Below are 14,178 nucleotides of genomic sequence, written 5' to 3'. Positions count from 1 at the left end.
AATTACAGTGTGCCATCTCTGAGCTAACTTCGGGTGTCTTGCTAAACGCGACTTAATGCTGGTCATTTTGTACCCCACAAAGCAGTTTGAACTGTTTTTATACGAGCCTTCTTAAATAAAAAATATAATTGGACTTTCACAGTTTCACACTAGAAATTAGACGCACATTTTCTAGGAATATCAAGTATAATATTGACGCACGCACGAACACACTTGTACAATACTTACTGACTCATGGAGCTTAAAGATTGACGTAATCACGACATACCAAGCACACAAAAAACATCTACAATATGGTCAATATATTACTGTGGCAGCATCGTGGATGGTGCCAAAATCATGTGTTTTATAAATCCAAATCTGACAAAAGGAGGTGGGTCGAGGAGAGACTTCGTTCTTCCTCGAGACAAAAGTTGACTATGGGCACATGTAGAATAGGAACTACAGGAAAATGTCGAAACGCCGACGGTCGTGGGCTATGCCAACGGTTGGGGCTGTCGACGTAGCAAATGTGCTCCTATGGCTAAAAAACATGTCATCGGCGTAGCCAGGCCTGAACCGATGGCTGCCGTCGGCATAGGTAGCATCATCAGAATTCGCGTTAGCCGTCGTCGTATCTACACCCGTCGGCATATATGCACGACATGTGTGGCCACCATCGACGGTGGTATGACGACTGTCATTTCCGCTGGTAGGGCATGTGTCCTCGCATCGTGTAATGCATAGCGGCATAGTCTAGAATGTTCTTACACATAAAGTTGGATCTTGTGCTAAGCCTGTCCATGTGTGTTAGCTCGCCGAAGAATTTTACTTTGTTGGGAATGAAAGAGCTCCAAAATGTGTGCATCATCAAGGTCTCGGAGTTCGAATCAGTAAACGCGGGTATGAATCTCTAGTACAGACGGCGTAAGGGTCCATCTCGACCTTAACATTTGCATATCACAATATTCTTCCTCACTCTTTTGAGAAATCTTAAACTCCGCATATTTTGTCATAAATCTTGTTATCCCAAAAAAATGAATACACCGAGTGAATGACGATCCGTATCTTGTAGATCCAAGAATAGGAATCACTCTCAAAAGATGGATTTCCTAAATAAGTACATAGGGACAAATTGTTGCTTCTAAAATATATTTACTCTCAAAATCGCTACATATTGTTAACCTGATTTTGCGGAAATAAATTTTGGTGTGAACATCTCAAATATGGTGATGACCAGCGACAAGAGTGGGCTACGTGGATGTGGATAATCATCAGCCCAACACTCCGTTTCCACCTCTCCGTTCCCACGATAATTAACAACGTGCCCAAATCTCGCCCTTTTAAAATGCGGAGGACATGCACACGTCCCAGTATAAAAGCCACAGCGCCAAACACCCTGAAACATCAGTGAGCAGATCACGAGAACTCATCAACCTATAGCTAGTACCACACCAACCCAAATCTTTCTTCCAACACCGACCTGATCACGTAGGTGCGCCGTCATGGTGCCGAGGCTAGAGCGCGGTGCCGGCGGGTTCCAGCTCCCCAACTCGGAGCACGAGAACTCCCTCTTCCTCCGTGCCCTCATCTCCGTCGTCTCCGGGGACACCCTCGTCCCCACGCTGCACCTGGAGCCGTCGACGCCGCCCTTTGCCGCCGCCGTTGCTGCTCCCACCGCTGGGACAGCAGCTGCAGCCAGCTGCGCCACGTGCGGCGCGGACGGGTGCCTCGGATGCGAGTCCGTCGCGGCAGCTGCGGCGACGACCGGCTCGAGCAGCGAGGGCGAGGAGTGCTCGGCCGCGAGCTTCGTGAAGGATGGCGGCGTGGGCAAGCGGCGCGGCGCCAGGAGGGGGAGCAAGTTCAGGGGCGTGCGGCAGCGACCGTGGGGGAAGTGGGCGGCGGAGATCCGCGACCCGCACCGCGCCGTCCGCAAGTGGCTCGGCACCTTCGACACCGCCGCCGAGGCCGCGCGCGCCTACGACGTCGCCGCATTCGAGTTCCGCGGGCAGCGCGCCAAGCTCAACTTCCCGGCCGCCGCATCATCTTCTGTGTCGGCGTCTGCGTCTGCTACTGGTTCTTCCTGGGCGGCCGTGCAGCCGAGGCCGCAGCACTTGCCGGAGAGCAATCGCGAGAACTGCGGGTCGAACGCGTCGTCGCCAGCCCACGTGAGGCAGCTTCCGGAGCAGGAAAGGGCGCCGGTGGGGAGGGAGAAAGAGATCTGGGACGGCTTACAGGAGATCATGATGCTTGACGATGGCAGCTTCGACCTGGTCTAAAGCGCCATGATCTCGATCTATCGTGGCCACTGTAGCTCGTTGTTTCCTTAACTTTTATCATTTCTTTTGTTACAAACATGACTTGGAGAAGAATAGCTCCTACAGTTTCTACACATGTAAGACGCGCGCGCAAGATTGTCTGGGAATTCTTGGAGTTAATTTGGAATAGAGAACTTTGGTGCAGTGCTTCAGATCGAGGTCATCTCTCGTTTTCGTCCGATGTTTTCCACTGCCTTTTTGACCATTAAGAAAGGTGCCGATCACGATCACAACTAAAGCTGATATAAGACCTAGACCGGATCACATGACGTGTTCCATGCATTTTTGTGGCGTAAAAGCGATTATTTGTCTTGTCCTATTTAATTCACCGCCTGTCTCTACACCTTTTTTCTTGTCGAAACGGTTATTAGTCACTTTTGACTAGTACCGGTATTTTAGTATGAAGAACGTAGAATTATACTTGCTTTCGAGACGAAGGAAGGAACACAGTACTTGCTTTCGAGACAAAGATGAAGAACATATCTACAAGATGCCCCTTGGTGCATGCAAAGTACTCCCTCCGTTCCTTTTTAATTGACTCGGATTTAGTACAAGAGTATTTCTTAAGAGTTCAGAGAGATTCCAGAACCAGAAGACGATCTGTCATCCTTTCTCTAAATTAACAAGGCCTACGCGCAGTCACCGTCCAGACCTCGCAGCCAACCACGTTGAACTGGCATTACTTGTTCTAGAGGCTACAGAGAGAGACGTATACCTTATTTTATGCAACTACTAGTATACAGATAGTGAGTACAGTACGACGGTACGCGGAAATCCCCTCGCGCAGCCCGCGAAGCGGACTAGCTTCCTCCTTCAGCATCACGTCAGCCAGGTGATCACCAGATCTTTAACTATCAACAAGGATCGGAAGATTCTCCTTGACAAATTAGCTATCGATTAGAATAAGAAGCACGAGTTCCATCTTGAAAGAAGATCTCCAAGACTGTCTCTCTCCGCCTCCCCATCTGCAACTGCACTAGTCTTTTTCATTTTTCTTTTCGAGGAATTTAAGAGTGTGTACATCATTTTAGGAGTTGTTTTGTAGTGTTAGAGATGTATGGATCATTTTTCTAATTAGCCCTTTCCTCTGTCCTCTCGTTTTCTGCCTCCGTTGAGAGTCCCTCGTGATTCTCCGGGTCAATCCCGAGCTTCTCTCGCCAGATTAGCTGGCCGGGGATGGCAAAGGAGAGACGCCGGATTTCATGTACATAGTAGTTGTAGGATTAGTACTAGATCTTGGCTTTATGCTAGTTTGGTTCAGCTTTATGCTGGTTGTCGGCAATATGCCGGGAGAGAAGCTGCAGATTTCTCTGGCCAGATCTGCGGTGCCTTGAAGCTCTTCTTACTCACGGTGGCGCTCCATTGGTTGGAGCCGGATGCGGTGAGGAGGATGGCGGCGGGGATCTCCGTCTTGAATAAGGTCAGTTTCTTCTGCGGGATTGGTTTTGGCGGCCATGGCTTGCAAGCCTCTCCCTCTGGTCATGGCGATCTGGAGGATTCTGGCATGCAACTCGGTGGTCAGCTGGCACCAAACCTACAGCAGGGGATTGCGGATGCTGCTCCCGGGAGTGGAATCACGGCAGCTCTTCGTCGGCTGTCGTTCAAGATGGTCGTACGGCGACTACTCCCCCCCTCATCGTCGGCATCGGTTCTTCCCGGCCGGCGTTTGCAGGTGAAATCAAACCTCCTGGCTTCTATGCCGATTCGGAGGCCCCTCAGCTTCGGTGTAGTTGGCTCCCGGCATCTCACCCCAAGTGGCCATGTCCCCGGCGGTGTTGTGCTTGACTGCATCGTGGCTTGCACAAGCAGTGGCGTTGGAGCTGGACCTGATTGCATTTTCTGTGTATTTTTCAGGGTCCCTAGTGCAAAAAGTTTGGACCTATGTGTACTTTTCTTTTACTTACCGGTCCTCCTTGTAATTATGCCACTGTTTAATGGAAGCTCCTAGGTCCCTCTGGGACCGCCCCTGGTTCAAAAAAAAAAAAAGATCATTTTTCTAATTATCCCCATTGTTAGAGAAGCATGTTCCCAACATGTAACACAAGCACAAGATCATTTTAAGATTCTTTCTGAAACAAATGGGCACTAGGAATTGACTTACTGTACATTTTGTACACGAAGTGGAGAAACACACGAGATAAATACAAAGCATCAAGTCATACCTCGTGCTAGTTTCCGTCCGAAATTCTTATTCGTAAATTGACCTTTGTTTTCCTTTTAGCTCCGGCATAAGTTTCTGTTTCCCATTGGTATATGTCAAGACATTTTGGTATATATGTGGAACATACTGCAACCACGTCATCAACACGAGTGGCACTCGGCTGTCACTCTCAAATCTACAATTCGGCTCGTGCTGCACAAAGCAGCCAAATGTGCCGGAAATGCAATTCTAGCGGCACCATGACCTACCGGTTAAGAATCCACCATTGATCCCAAAGCATTGTACCCCTTTGCCGCGAGAGAAACATGCACAGACGATTAGGGTTTCCCTACCTCCCGTCCACACCGCCGCAGATCTGCCTCACTTATGTGGCCTTCGGGCCATGAAGGCGGGGTGGATCTCGGCCCGTGTTGGTGGGAGGGATCCGTTTTTCTAGTGTTTGGGTTAAGGATTGGTGGGGAGGCACTCAAGTGGTGGCGGAGGCGCCTTGTCCTATAAAGTCTACCCAGCATTAGCCCCTTCTCGGCGACAATGTCACGGAACTTGTGGGAGTGGTGTCGTTCTCGAGGACTTCTTCTGGTTGTGGGGATCTCTAGATCGTCAAGGATATTCATCTACGGTTATTCCTTCTTCTTCATCTACGAATGTGGTCTTTTTTACCCGTTCGACGACTTCTCGTCCGCAATCAACAACATCAGGCCGGCTTAGGGAGGAGCGGTGGCAAAGACGAAGGGTATCTCAAGGATTTCATTGTAATTTTCGATTTTGTTGAGGTGCTTTGTATTGTTCGATGTTTTTTAATGCGAGTGTCCTTTTTGCAAAAAAAAAATCAGCCATTGAAAAATATCATGATTCGTGCACCCCTACATGCATAGACCAAGTTATAAATATTGAAACTTAATTGTGTCACGAAGAGAGATGAACGGTCGATACCTGAACGGTAGGTCACGACGCCGCAGCTAGGAAATCGCTTTATTGGATGTGCAAAAAAAAAATCGCTTCTTCCACCACAACTTCGACTCCAAGCTTATGCCAGCTTCACCGACTTTTTGCTCTCGTGCTTCCACAGTTTCGAAGAATCCACCATCAACACCGCCATTGCTTGGAGCATATGGAAGAGAAGAAACGCTCTCAGTTTCAACAACATCGTTGAGGATCTCTCTCTTGTCTCACAGAGGTGCATTGAGGATGTTAGGCTTTGGGCTTTCTTCATCATCGACCTCTCTTCTTAATTCTTGGTGTAATGGTTATAACCCCCCCCCCCCCCCCCCCCCCCTAACCCCCACCCTTTTATTCAGCTCCTCTGCCCCTCTAAAATATGCTTGTAATAATCCTCATACCTTTGAGTGGTGTATAAAATTGTTCAGGCTGGCGTAAGACTGTCATAGTCCAGGCCACAAAAAAAAAGTGCAGAAAGATCTCCATGTCGTCTCAGACCTGGGCCAGAGGCCCAATACGTTCAATAGGGTCCGGCCTGGCACCATGACAACTGACAAGGCAGACTCTAGATTTCCGGAACCACTGAAGCTAGGATGTCTGAACGCCTCAAGTTCCATATCCACGGTTTTGATCTGTCTGAGACACACACCCACACGGCCCCAGCAAAACAGCAGCAAAGAAGGAGGGCCCTAGCCGGCTGCAGTTCGGCGAGCAATCAGCCAAGTCCGGTGCCGCCATGGCATTAGCAGCGAACACCCACGGACGAGTCGTCCACACCTGCACCCTCTCCTCCAAGCCGCCCACACTTTTCAGCAGGAGCACGGCCGCTGTACCCGGACACCATGCCCACTCGCTGCGAGCTCGGTTTGAGGTCCGAGCTATCGCCGAGCGGGCAACATGGCTTCCTGGACTAGACCCGCCGACGTACCTCGACGGCACGTCAGTTACTGCCAATCTCTGTTCTCTGCAGGGTGCGAGGATTCTTAGGCTGATAGATTGTGTGGCTTTCATGGTTGCAGGCTACCTGGTGATTACGGGTTCGATCCACTGGGGCTCGGAGAGCAACCTGAAGACTTGAAGTGGTATGTTCAGGCCGAGCTTGTGCACTGCCGGTTTGCCATGGCAGGGGTTGCCGGCATCCTTGGAACCGATGTGAGTTTCTCTCAGTTGAACTCCTTGCCGATCCCTGTCAAAATTAGTATTCTCTTCTCAGTTCTGATAAACCTAGCACTGAATCTCCAGTTTGCAAAAATTCTGAGGAGGTGCCTGAATTAGGATAGCCTGTGAAAAGAACAGTGAGAAACCAAGCATGACACAGTGTGTACTATCTAGCCAAATGACAATAACAATCACAATGGCAGCCAAGCCATATCCAAGATAGCAGCTCCATTTTCTAAACGAGCAGCTTAGGATATTTTTAATGTACTGTCAAACCACTGCAAATATTGTACATTTGTACTTGTGCATCACTTTTTTCTAAGAAATCATAGAAACTTAAAAGAGTTCAAGTATCTTTATTACAGAAAAGAGTAGTGTATGCTAGAGGTTACTTTCAGACACCGAAAATATTTGGTGGTTCTAATGATTGCTAGCATGATAGCATTCTTAGGACATTGAAGCATCGTCACTTACAGAAGCCAAAACATGAAATCAATGTCATCCATGCTCCACTGTGCTTTTTTTCGAAATGAAGGATGAGACCCCGTGCCTCATCCTCCATTTCGGGAAAAAAGCACAGTGGAGAATGGAATCAAATTGACATTTTTCTTTGTAGTTGATCCGAGTATCAGGAATCAGCAACCTACCGGTGTGGTTTGAAGCAGGTGCTACAAAATTTGACTTCGCCAACACCACAGCTCTCTTCTTTGTCCAGCTTCTCTTGATGGGGTAATTTCGCATCCAACTGAAACGTTCTATGATTGGTAAAAATAATTGGTTCAGTAGCTCAGAAGTTTTAAATGGTGTAGACTATGATGAATTCAAACAGGCCAAGACTGACCTGTTTCTATCATTACTCTGATCCTCGACAGATTTGTCGAGACCAAGAGGTATATGGACTTTCTTCATCCAGGTTCACAAGCAAAGGAAGGGACATTCCTTGGGATAGAAGCCTCACTTGAAGGCTTACAGCCAGGGTAAGTGCTGCAACATGCTCCAAAATGAAGATTCAATGCCATTCATCTGAGCAAGTCTGCGGTTCTGTGATTTAATTAACTTATTATTACAATGCTCAATCATGAACAGATACCCTGGTGGTCCATTATTTAATCCAATGGGACTTGCCAAAGACATAGAGAATGCACATGAAGTGAAGTTGAAAGAAATTAAGAATGGTAGGTTCACTTTCTCTATGTACAATTCCTTGTAAGATGAACTTGTAGTAATATCTAACATTATTTCCATCAATCACAGGGAGATTGGCAATGATTGCTATGCTTGGCTTTATTGTGCAAGCATCTGTGACTCATGCTGGGCCCATCGATAATCTTTTGACACACCTTTCAGACCCGTTCAACAAAAATATCGTTCATGCACTCACCTCTTCGTGAAAACTCTCATCCCCAAATTTTGTATCTTCTTTTGTTTTTGCAACTAAAGATGTAGCACAACAAATCACAACGATTTAATTACAGGATGCACCCTTTCTCCGAGCTCCTCGGTTTCAAGGTTTTATCAATCACACAAATTGAATACCAAACTTCTGGGGCCGAAAATATTAGAACGTCGACACACAGTTGCCAGTACAGGTGGGACAACAATTGTAATTTCTTGAAATGCAAACAAGATATACTTATAGTTTGTTGAAACAAATGATGTTTCTGGTTCTTTTGTATGCAGTATATGTTTCTGCTTCAGTAATATGCTTTAATGAAAATCACAGGTGAAAATAATCCAGAGAAAAGGAGAACTATACTAGCGTTGACCATGTAATTTGAAACAAATGCAGCAGTTCATGTCATTGCATATATTAACTAAGTCTGAAAAGGCTTTCCTGTAATATAGAAACAGAGTTGCACTTGCACCTATACCATAGAACTAAAGCATATATGAGCTTGTACTGTACATATATAATTTGGATAGTACATACGCACCATGTGTACCACTAACTCTGATCAACTAGCTTAAGACCCCAGCTCATATCTTCGCAATGTCTTACATGTGGGACAAGTTTTCCTGTATCAACTCCTCTCTTAGCTTTGCAATCATAGAAAGGTGGAGCATGAAAACAAGGTTCCATGGACAAAACTTGGCGGCAAGGTGGATCAGGGGCAGTTCGGTTTTCAGGCTTGAACAGAAGCCATGGCTTCAAACCACTGAGACCCTGGGCAACATAACCAAAAGTTGACCATGCACTAGTAACCATAACATCAGATAGGCTTAAAAGATATATCTCTGCCCACGCTTTCATGTTATGCATTTTCTTGTCCGAGTTCTGATGCTCCTCGTGACTAGGCTGGTGGAAACTAATTGTCTCGCCATTTGTGGTAGGATGTTCCCAATACATGTTTCTGAATTTTTCATAGTATCCTGAGTTCAAAGAAGTAACTAGAACAGCTTTCGACCTGGCCTTCCTTGATGGGACAACTAGCTCTTGAGTATTAACCTCTGGCAACAAGTGTTCCTTCAGCGTGCACGCAAGGACCTGATCCAAGACATGCTGAAATGGACCAGTTTCAGTATCGAAGACTCTGATTTGGATACCCAACTTTTCATCAGCCGTTGCAAGATAAGAATCATAGTATCTTGTAACCATGCCCCAGACGACATTGCTAGGGTGAAACAAGTAACGTCCCAAGTGATGGAAAACAGTGTCTCTCTGGCGAAAAAGCTTCATGAGTTCCTCTTGGTATGCTGGTATCAGGAAAAGTGAAGGTACAAAGTAATTATCTGATTTTAGGATCAACCATGGGATTGTTTGAAGATATTGCTGATTATCTTCGCAGAAAAAAAGCTTATCGAAGTCACTGTAGTCATGAGCCAAATGAAGATACAGAAAAGCAGGGCTAGACTTAAGAGCTTTACTTTTCAGCATGTTTCCATAACTCTCAGGAGAGCCAGCACTGAAGTTCTTTAAGTGCTTGGTAGGGAAATCTGACGGTAAGAACCATGAAGTTTCAGGAAATGGTTCGCAGAAAAGATCCGCCGTGCCTTTATCTCCATCAACAAGCAAGACTCTGTTTGTAAGGATGGCATACAGAAATGCTGAGGCAATTGTTAAGATCCTGTTCCCCAGACCACTGTAAGCTATCCAGACCAAATAGTTGCAGTCCATAACCTTAATATCCTGGCCAGACTTAAGCTGCTCAACAGCCTTCCTGTAGAATTCAGTATGTGGACCACACTTCTTCTGGAGAGCCTCATGTTCCCTTAATCTTTCCAAGAGGTAGGTAGATGGAAAGTGGGGTGATGTTCGACGATACAGCGCTGATTGATATCTACTTAGGCAAGCCTGCGCATCAAAACCAGGAACTAACAAGCCACCAAGTAGTTTGTCCCTGACAACTTCCGGAGATCCTGAAGTGCCATCTTCTCCAAACCAAACAGCAAAAAACATTGTGTCAGCATTCAAATTCAAATATAAATAAAGACAAATGAAAAAAAAAAGTTCATCTTCTGGTCAAGGGTCATTGATGCCAGTACAAAACTGAGGTAGGCACGAATTACTCAAGCATGTTAGCTATAAAAGTTATTATTCAAAGTTCTATTGTCGGTTAAATATACACTGTAGGGCGGATAGACTATTTTGCTGCAGAGTAAAACCTGGGTTGCCTAGCACAGCAATCCTGCTACTAGCCAAATTAGACACTGGGGACTTCTTATCGGTTCAATAAACATATGCAGATAGGAACACAGATGGTCCCCCCTAAACGACTACGAAGTTGACATATTAGTAAATGACAAGAAAATGATAGCACCATGCATAAACCAGACAAGACACGGAACAACAGTATCATGAAACATAAACTAGACAAAGTTGAGGCTGTTTACCAAGGCAAATAATAATACTCCCTCCGATCCATAATAAATGTCGAGGCTTTAGTTCTAATTTAGACTAAATTGAACTAAAGCTCCGACGCTTATTATGGATCGGAGATAGTAGTACGGATGCTAGTAGTAATATGCTAAGGTCCGTCACAATTTTAGGCGGTAAACCCAGGAACTAGTACAAACAAATACTCTCTCTCATCCATAATTATTGTCATGGTTTTAGTTCAAACTTGAACTACAATCACGATAAGAATTATGGAACGGAGGGAGTACTAAACATGTAAGGAGACCTTAGTACAGCATTCGAAACCCCACACATTCTGCACGCAGACGGTGATCATTGCCCTCATACTACAGAGACACAATGATCTGAAGAGCACAGCTGCAAAATTCTGCTACGGAGAAGTTGAGTAGCATCAAACTTTGTAGCAACTCGCAACAATGCAAAGTTCAAGAGGAAACTGCTACAAAAAATTCTAAAAAAAGTACTATATATTTTAATTTTTTGCAGAACTTACACTAACGAGATGAGGGAGTATGAGCGCAACGAACAAAGTCATTGAGCCCAAACAACATTAAAGGCGGCAGGCTTGTCACCCCAAATGTAACATCGGCACCCACGAGTACTAGTATTACTACCACGAACAATAGATTTTGGAATTAGCACAGAAACGGTGGACTGAACTCTGAAGAAAGTTGTGCCTTAAAATTCTGCTAGGGAGAAGTTGTAACACATTTTCACTGACCGCGGAAGGTGATAGTGAAATAATCATCTACCTTTGTAGCAGCTAAGAACAATCCAAACTTCTCAAGGGAATACAAACTGCGCCAACAAATTCTAAAAAAAAGTAGTCGATATTTTTCCTGCAGCAGCGAACATTGTCATGGAACCCAAACAACATTAAAGGCGCCACTCGCCAGGCTTGTAATCCCAAATGTAAGAGCATCTCCAGTCGCGTCCCCCAAACCGTCCCCCAAAGGGATTTGGGGCGCGCCGGACAGAAAATGCGTTCCAGCCGCGTCCCCCAAAGCCCTTTTTTGTCCGGTGCGCCCCTATACGGTGTCCGGCGCCCCGAGCCCGTCCCCGTCCCACAGGGGACGCTCCGGGGACGCCGGACACAACGAAAAGCGAGGCGGGCTCCCACATGTCGGCGACTATTTGCATAAACCGTTGGTTCGCGCCTCTTTTCTCGTCGCTCCTTCCTTCACGCGCCTCCCACCCCACCGCCGCCGCTGGATTTCCCGGCCGTTTGGGCGTCTGATCTGTGCTGCGAGTCAGCACCGTTGTCGCGGCTGGGGCTCCCGCCGGTCGTGCCGCCGCCGCCGCGTCGCCAGCGCCTCCCAGAACGCGCCGTCAAATCCGCCCCACCTCCGCGCACGTAAGGTGCTCGACGACTTGCTGCTGCAGGCGCGATTGGTCGCTGTTTGTTGCGTCGTCTGCCTCGGCGCAATTTTAACCATTGATTTTGCTTTAGCCATGGACAGCGACGATGAGATGGTTGCCCCGCTGCTGGAGGACGAGCAAGCGTTCGACGACGACTGCGGGAGCATTTGCCGATCATCGCGTCCCTCCAGGGCATGCTTGACGCCGAGGCGGAGAAGAGGAAGAGGCCGCGCCGCTGAGGATCAAGGCCGGGAAGAAGGAAGTCGAAGCCCCGGCAGAGGATGGAGGGGCATGCCATGCCGCAGAACGACTACTTCGCCGACGGGCAACACATGCCGACAATTTTCGCGCCGGTACAGGATGAGCAAGGGCCTGTTCATGAATATCCTCCACGGCGTTCGAGAGTTCGACCCTACTTCAAGCTCAAGGTCGACGCCTCGTAGGCGTTCTCGGTTCTCATCCATTCGAAGTGCACCGCCGCCATGAGGATGCTTGCATACGGAGCACACTGCCGATACACAGACGACTACCTTCGCATGAGTGAGTCTACCGCCATTGAGTGCATGTACAAGTTTTGCCGAGCTGTGGTGGGAAAGTTTGGCAAATACTACTTGAGAGGGCCAACCGAGGAAGAGAGCTGCAAGGATCATGGCACAAAATGCTGCCAGAGGATTTCCTGGAATGCTTGGAAGCATCGATTGCATGCACCGGGCATGGAAGAACTGCCCGTTTGCTTGGCAAGGTATATACAAAGGGCGTCATGGATATTGGTAAAGTGTGGTGCTTGAAGGCTGTGGCAGATTATGACCTGTGGATTTGGCATTCTTTCTTTGGCATGGCGGGATCACATAATGACATCAACGTGTTGCAGCGGTCTCCGGTGTTCAGCAGACTAGTGGAAGGGCATGCTCCACCATGCAACTATGAGATCAATGGCCACTAATATACCAAAGGCTATTATCTAGCCGATGGTATATATCCAAAATGGGCCACTTTTGTCAAAACAATCTCGAATCCATCAGGTCTGAAGAATTCTCACTTTGCTACACGACAGGAGGCTTGCAGGAAGGATGTCGAGCGGGCATTTGGTGTGCTTCAAGCACAATTTGCCATTGTCCGGTACCCTGCTCTAAGCTGGTCTCACGACCAAATGTGGGAGGTGATGCAGGCTTGTGTGATCATGCACAACATGATCATCGAGGATGACCGCAAGAATCATGTTAGGTCACATGTTGGTCCCTATGAGTGTCAAGGCCCTCTCGCGGAGGTTGATCATGAGTTGTCTGCAGATTTTGCTGATTTTCTCGCCATGCACGCAGAGATCCGTGACAGCAATGTGCATGAGCAACTTCAAGCTGATCTCGTTGAGCATTTGTGGAGGATCAAAGGAAATACCGTGGCACCTTGATGTATCATCTAGCCCTTTTTATTATATTTGATTACTTGTTTTATTGTTTGTTGTAATTTAATTTGAAAACAATCCTCGAAAACATTTTTTTTCATATGCTACATTTGATATAAATGGTTTATGTGCTAAAAAAATTATTTTAAATGTTTGGGGGCGGCGTTTGGGGGACGCGGCTGGGGAGCGACGTCCCCCAAACGCGGCACGAACAAAACACGTCCCCCAAACGCTCAATCCGGCGCGGTTTGGGGGACGGTTTGGGGGACGCGGCTGGAGATGCTCTAACGTCGCCATCTATATGTGCCAGTACTACTCATAGGTTTCAGAATTGACACAGAAACGGTGGTCCTAGGCTCCTAGCGCAGCTGAAACACGGAAATGGAAAGCGACGTTACGAGCGTACCATCAGGCGGACGGACGAGGCGCAGATCGTGGCGGCCACCGTCCCAGGAAGAATCGGCGCCGAGGAACTGGCCCCTCCGCGCCGCGGAGCCTCCGGCGAGCAGGAGCAGGAGGACGCCGAACACGAGGAGCGCGCCGGCCGAGACGGACCAGCGCAGCAGCAGCATCGCCGCCCCGCCCTTCCTCCCGCGCGGCGACGCCGCCGCCGCCACGAGCGCCTCCTCCTCCCGCTGCGACGACGAGCGGCGGATCCGCTCCTTGAGGTCCATCCGTCCGTGGCGGGCGGGGCAGCGGAAAAAATCACGGAGGTCAAAAGACGTCTCGTGGTAGGCACGTCTGGGGTTGTTATATAAAGAGGGGACAAGCGCCCGGGGTTTTGAGCTTTGGATGCGCTTCGGGTGGGTGGGGAGAAAAAGTGGCACCGGACGGGGAGGAGACGACGTGATCGGCGTCGGTGGAATGGAACTGGGGGCGCGCGCGCCTCCTCGGCGACCGGCGTCGGCGTCGGCGTGGCGACAGCGGCGGGTTTTCTCATTACTTTTGTGCAGCTCGGCCGCGCGGGTGCCGGGTGCCGGGTTCCTGCGCGGGGCACCGGACGAGC

The 14,178-nt window shown here is 48.2% G+C and overlaps 3 protein-coding genes and 1 long non-coding RNA gene across 5 annotated transcripts; 2 read left to right on the top strand and 2 right to left on the bottom strand.

Moving 5' to 3' along the window:
• Positions 1-1,365: 1,365 nt before the first annotated feature.
• Positions 1,366-2,449, top strand: LOC127305916 (uncharacterized). The gene has a single exon (XM_051336518.2). It carries the CDS (start codon positions 1,485-1,487, stop codon positions 2,256-2,258), a length of 774 nt encoding a protein of 257 aa, XP_051192478.1. The 5' UTR covers positions 1,366-1,484; the 3' UTR covers positions 2,259-2,449.
• Positions 2,450-6,006: 3,557 nt separating this feature from the next.
• On the top strand, positions 6,007-8,223 carry LOC127305913 (photosystem I chlorophyll a/b-binding protein 5, chloroplastic). Its single transcript, XM_051336515.2, has 6 exons — positions 6,007-6,336; positions 6,417-6,549; positions 7,172-7,284; positions 7,428-7,532; positions 7,642-7,730; positions 7,810-8,223. The coding sequence occupies exons 1-6, from the start codon at positions 6,134-6,136 to the stop codon at positions 7,944-7,946; spliced, it is 780 nt and encodes a 259-aa protein (XP_051192475.1). The 5' UTR covers positions 6,007-6,133; the 3' UTR covers positions 7,947-8,223.
• On the bottom strand, positions 6,937-7,532 carry LOC139832910 (uncharacterized). Its single transcript, XR_011747740.1, has 2 exons — positions 7,397-7,532; positions 6,937-7,310 (listed from the first exon to the last, which is right to left on the bottom strand). It is a non-coding gene; the product is annotated as an uncharacterized lncRNA (long non-coding RNA).
• Positions 8,224-8,328: 105 nt separating the features above from the next.
• LOC127305912 (galactoside 2-alpha-L-fucosyltransferase-like) lies at positions 8,329-14,178 on the bottom strand. 2 transcript variants are annotated; one of them, XM_051336513.2, is made up of 2 exons: positions 13,579-14,178; positions 8,329-9,927 (listed from the first exon to the last, which is right to left on the bottom strand). In XM_051336513.2, exons 1-2 carry the CDS (start codon positions 13,844-13,846, stop codon positions 8,501-8,503), a joined length of 1,695 nt encoding a protein of 564 aa, XP_051192473.1. In that variant the 5' UTR covers positions 13,847-14,178; the 3' UTR covers positions 8,329-8,500. The 2 variants fall into 2 exon arrangements, with proteins under 2 accessions (XP_051192473.1, XP_051192474.1); XM_051336514.2 differs by having other exon boundaries at positions 8,329-9,924; positions 13,579-14,175.

This window comes from Lolium perenne, chromosome 6 (assembly GCF_019359855.2).
Source record: "Lolium perenne isolate Kyuss_39 chromosome 6, Kyuss_2.0, whole genome shotgun sequence".
NCBI lineage: Eukaryota > Viridiplantae > Streptophyta > Magnoliopsida > Poales > Poaceae > Lolium > Lolium perenne.
This window is presented reverse-complemented; position numbering and strand designations above follow the sequence as displayed.

Coding starts and splice junctions, on each gene's coding strand:
- LOC127305916 (XM_051336518.2), top strand. CDS start 1,485: ATGGTGCCGAGGCTAGAGCGCGGTGCCGGCGGGTTCCAGCTCCCCAAC.
- LOC127305913 (XM_051336515.2), top strand. CDS start 6,134: ATGGCATTAGCAGCGAACACCCACGGACGAGTCGTCCACACCTGCACC. Junction 6,337..6,416: donor CCGACGTACCTCGACGGCAC/GTCAGTTACTGC, acceptor TCATGGTTGCAG/GCTACCTGGTGATTACGGGT. Junction 7,285..7,427: donor GTCCAGCTTCTCTTGATGGG/GTAATTTCGCAT, acceptor GATCCTCGACAG/ATTTGTCGAGACCAAGAGGT.
- LOC127305912 (XM_051336513.2), bottom strand. CDS start 13,846: ATGGACCTCAAGGAGCGGATCCGCCGCTCGTCGTCGCAGCGGGAGGAG. Junction 9,928..13,578: donor CCTCGTCCGTCCGCCTGATG/GTACGCTCGTAA, acceptor TTTGGTTTGGAG/AAGATGGCACTTCAGGATCT.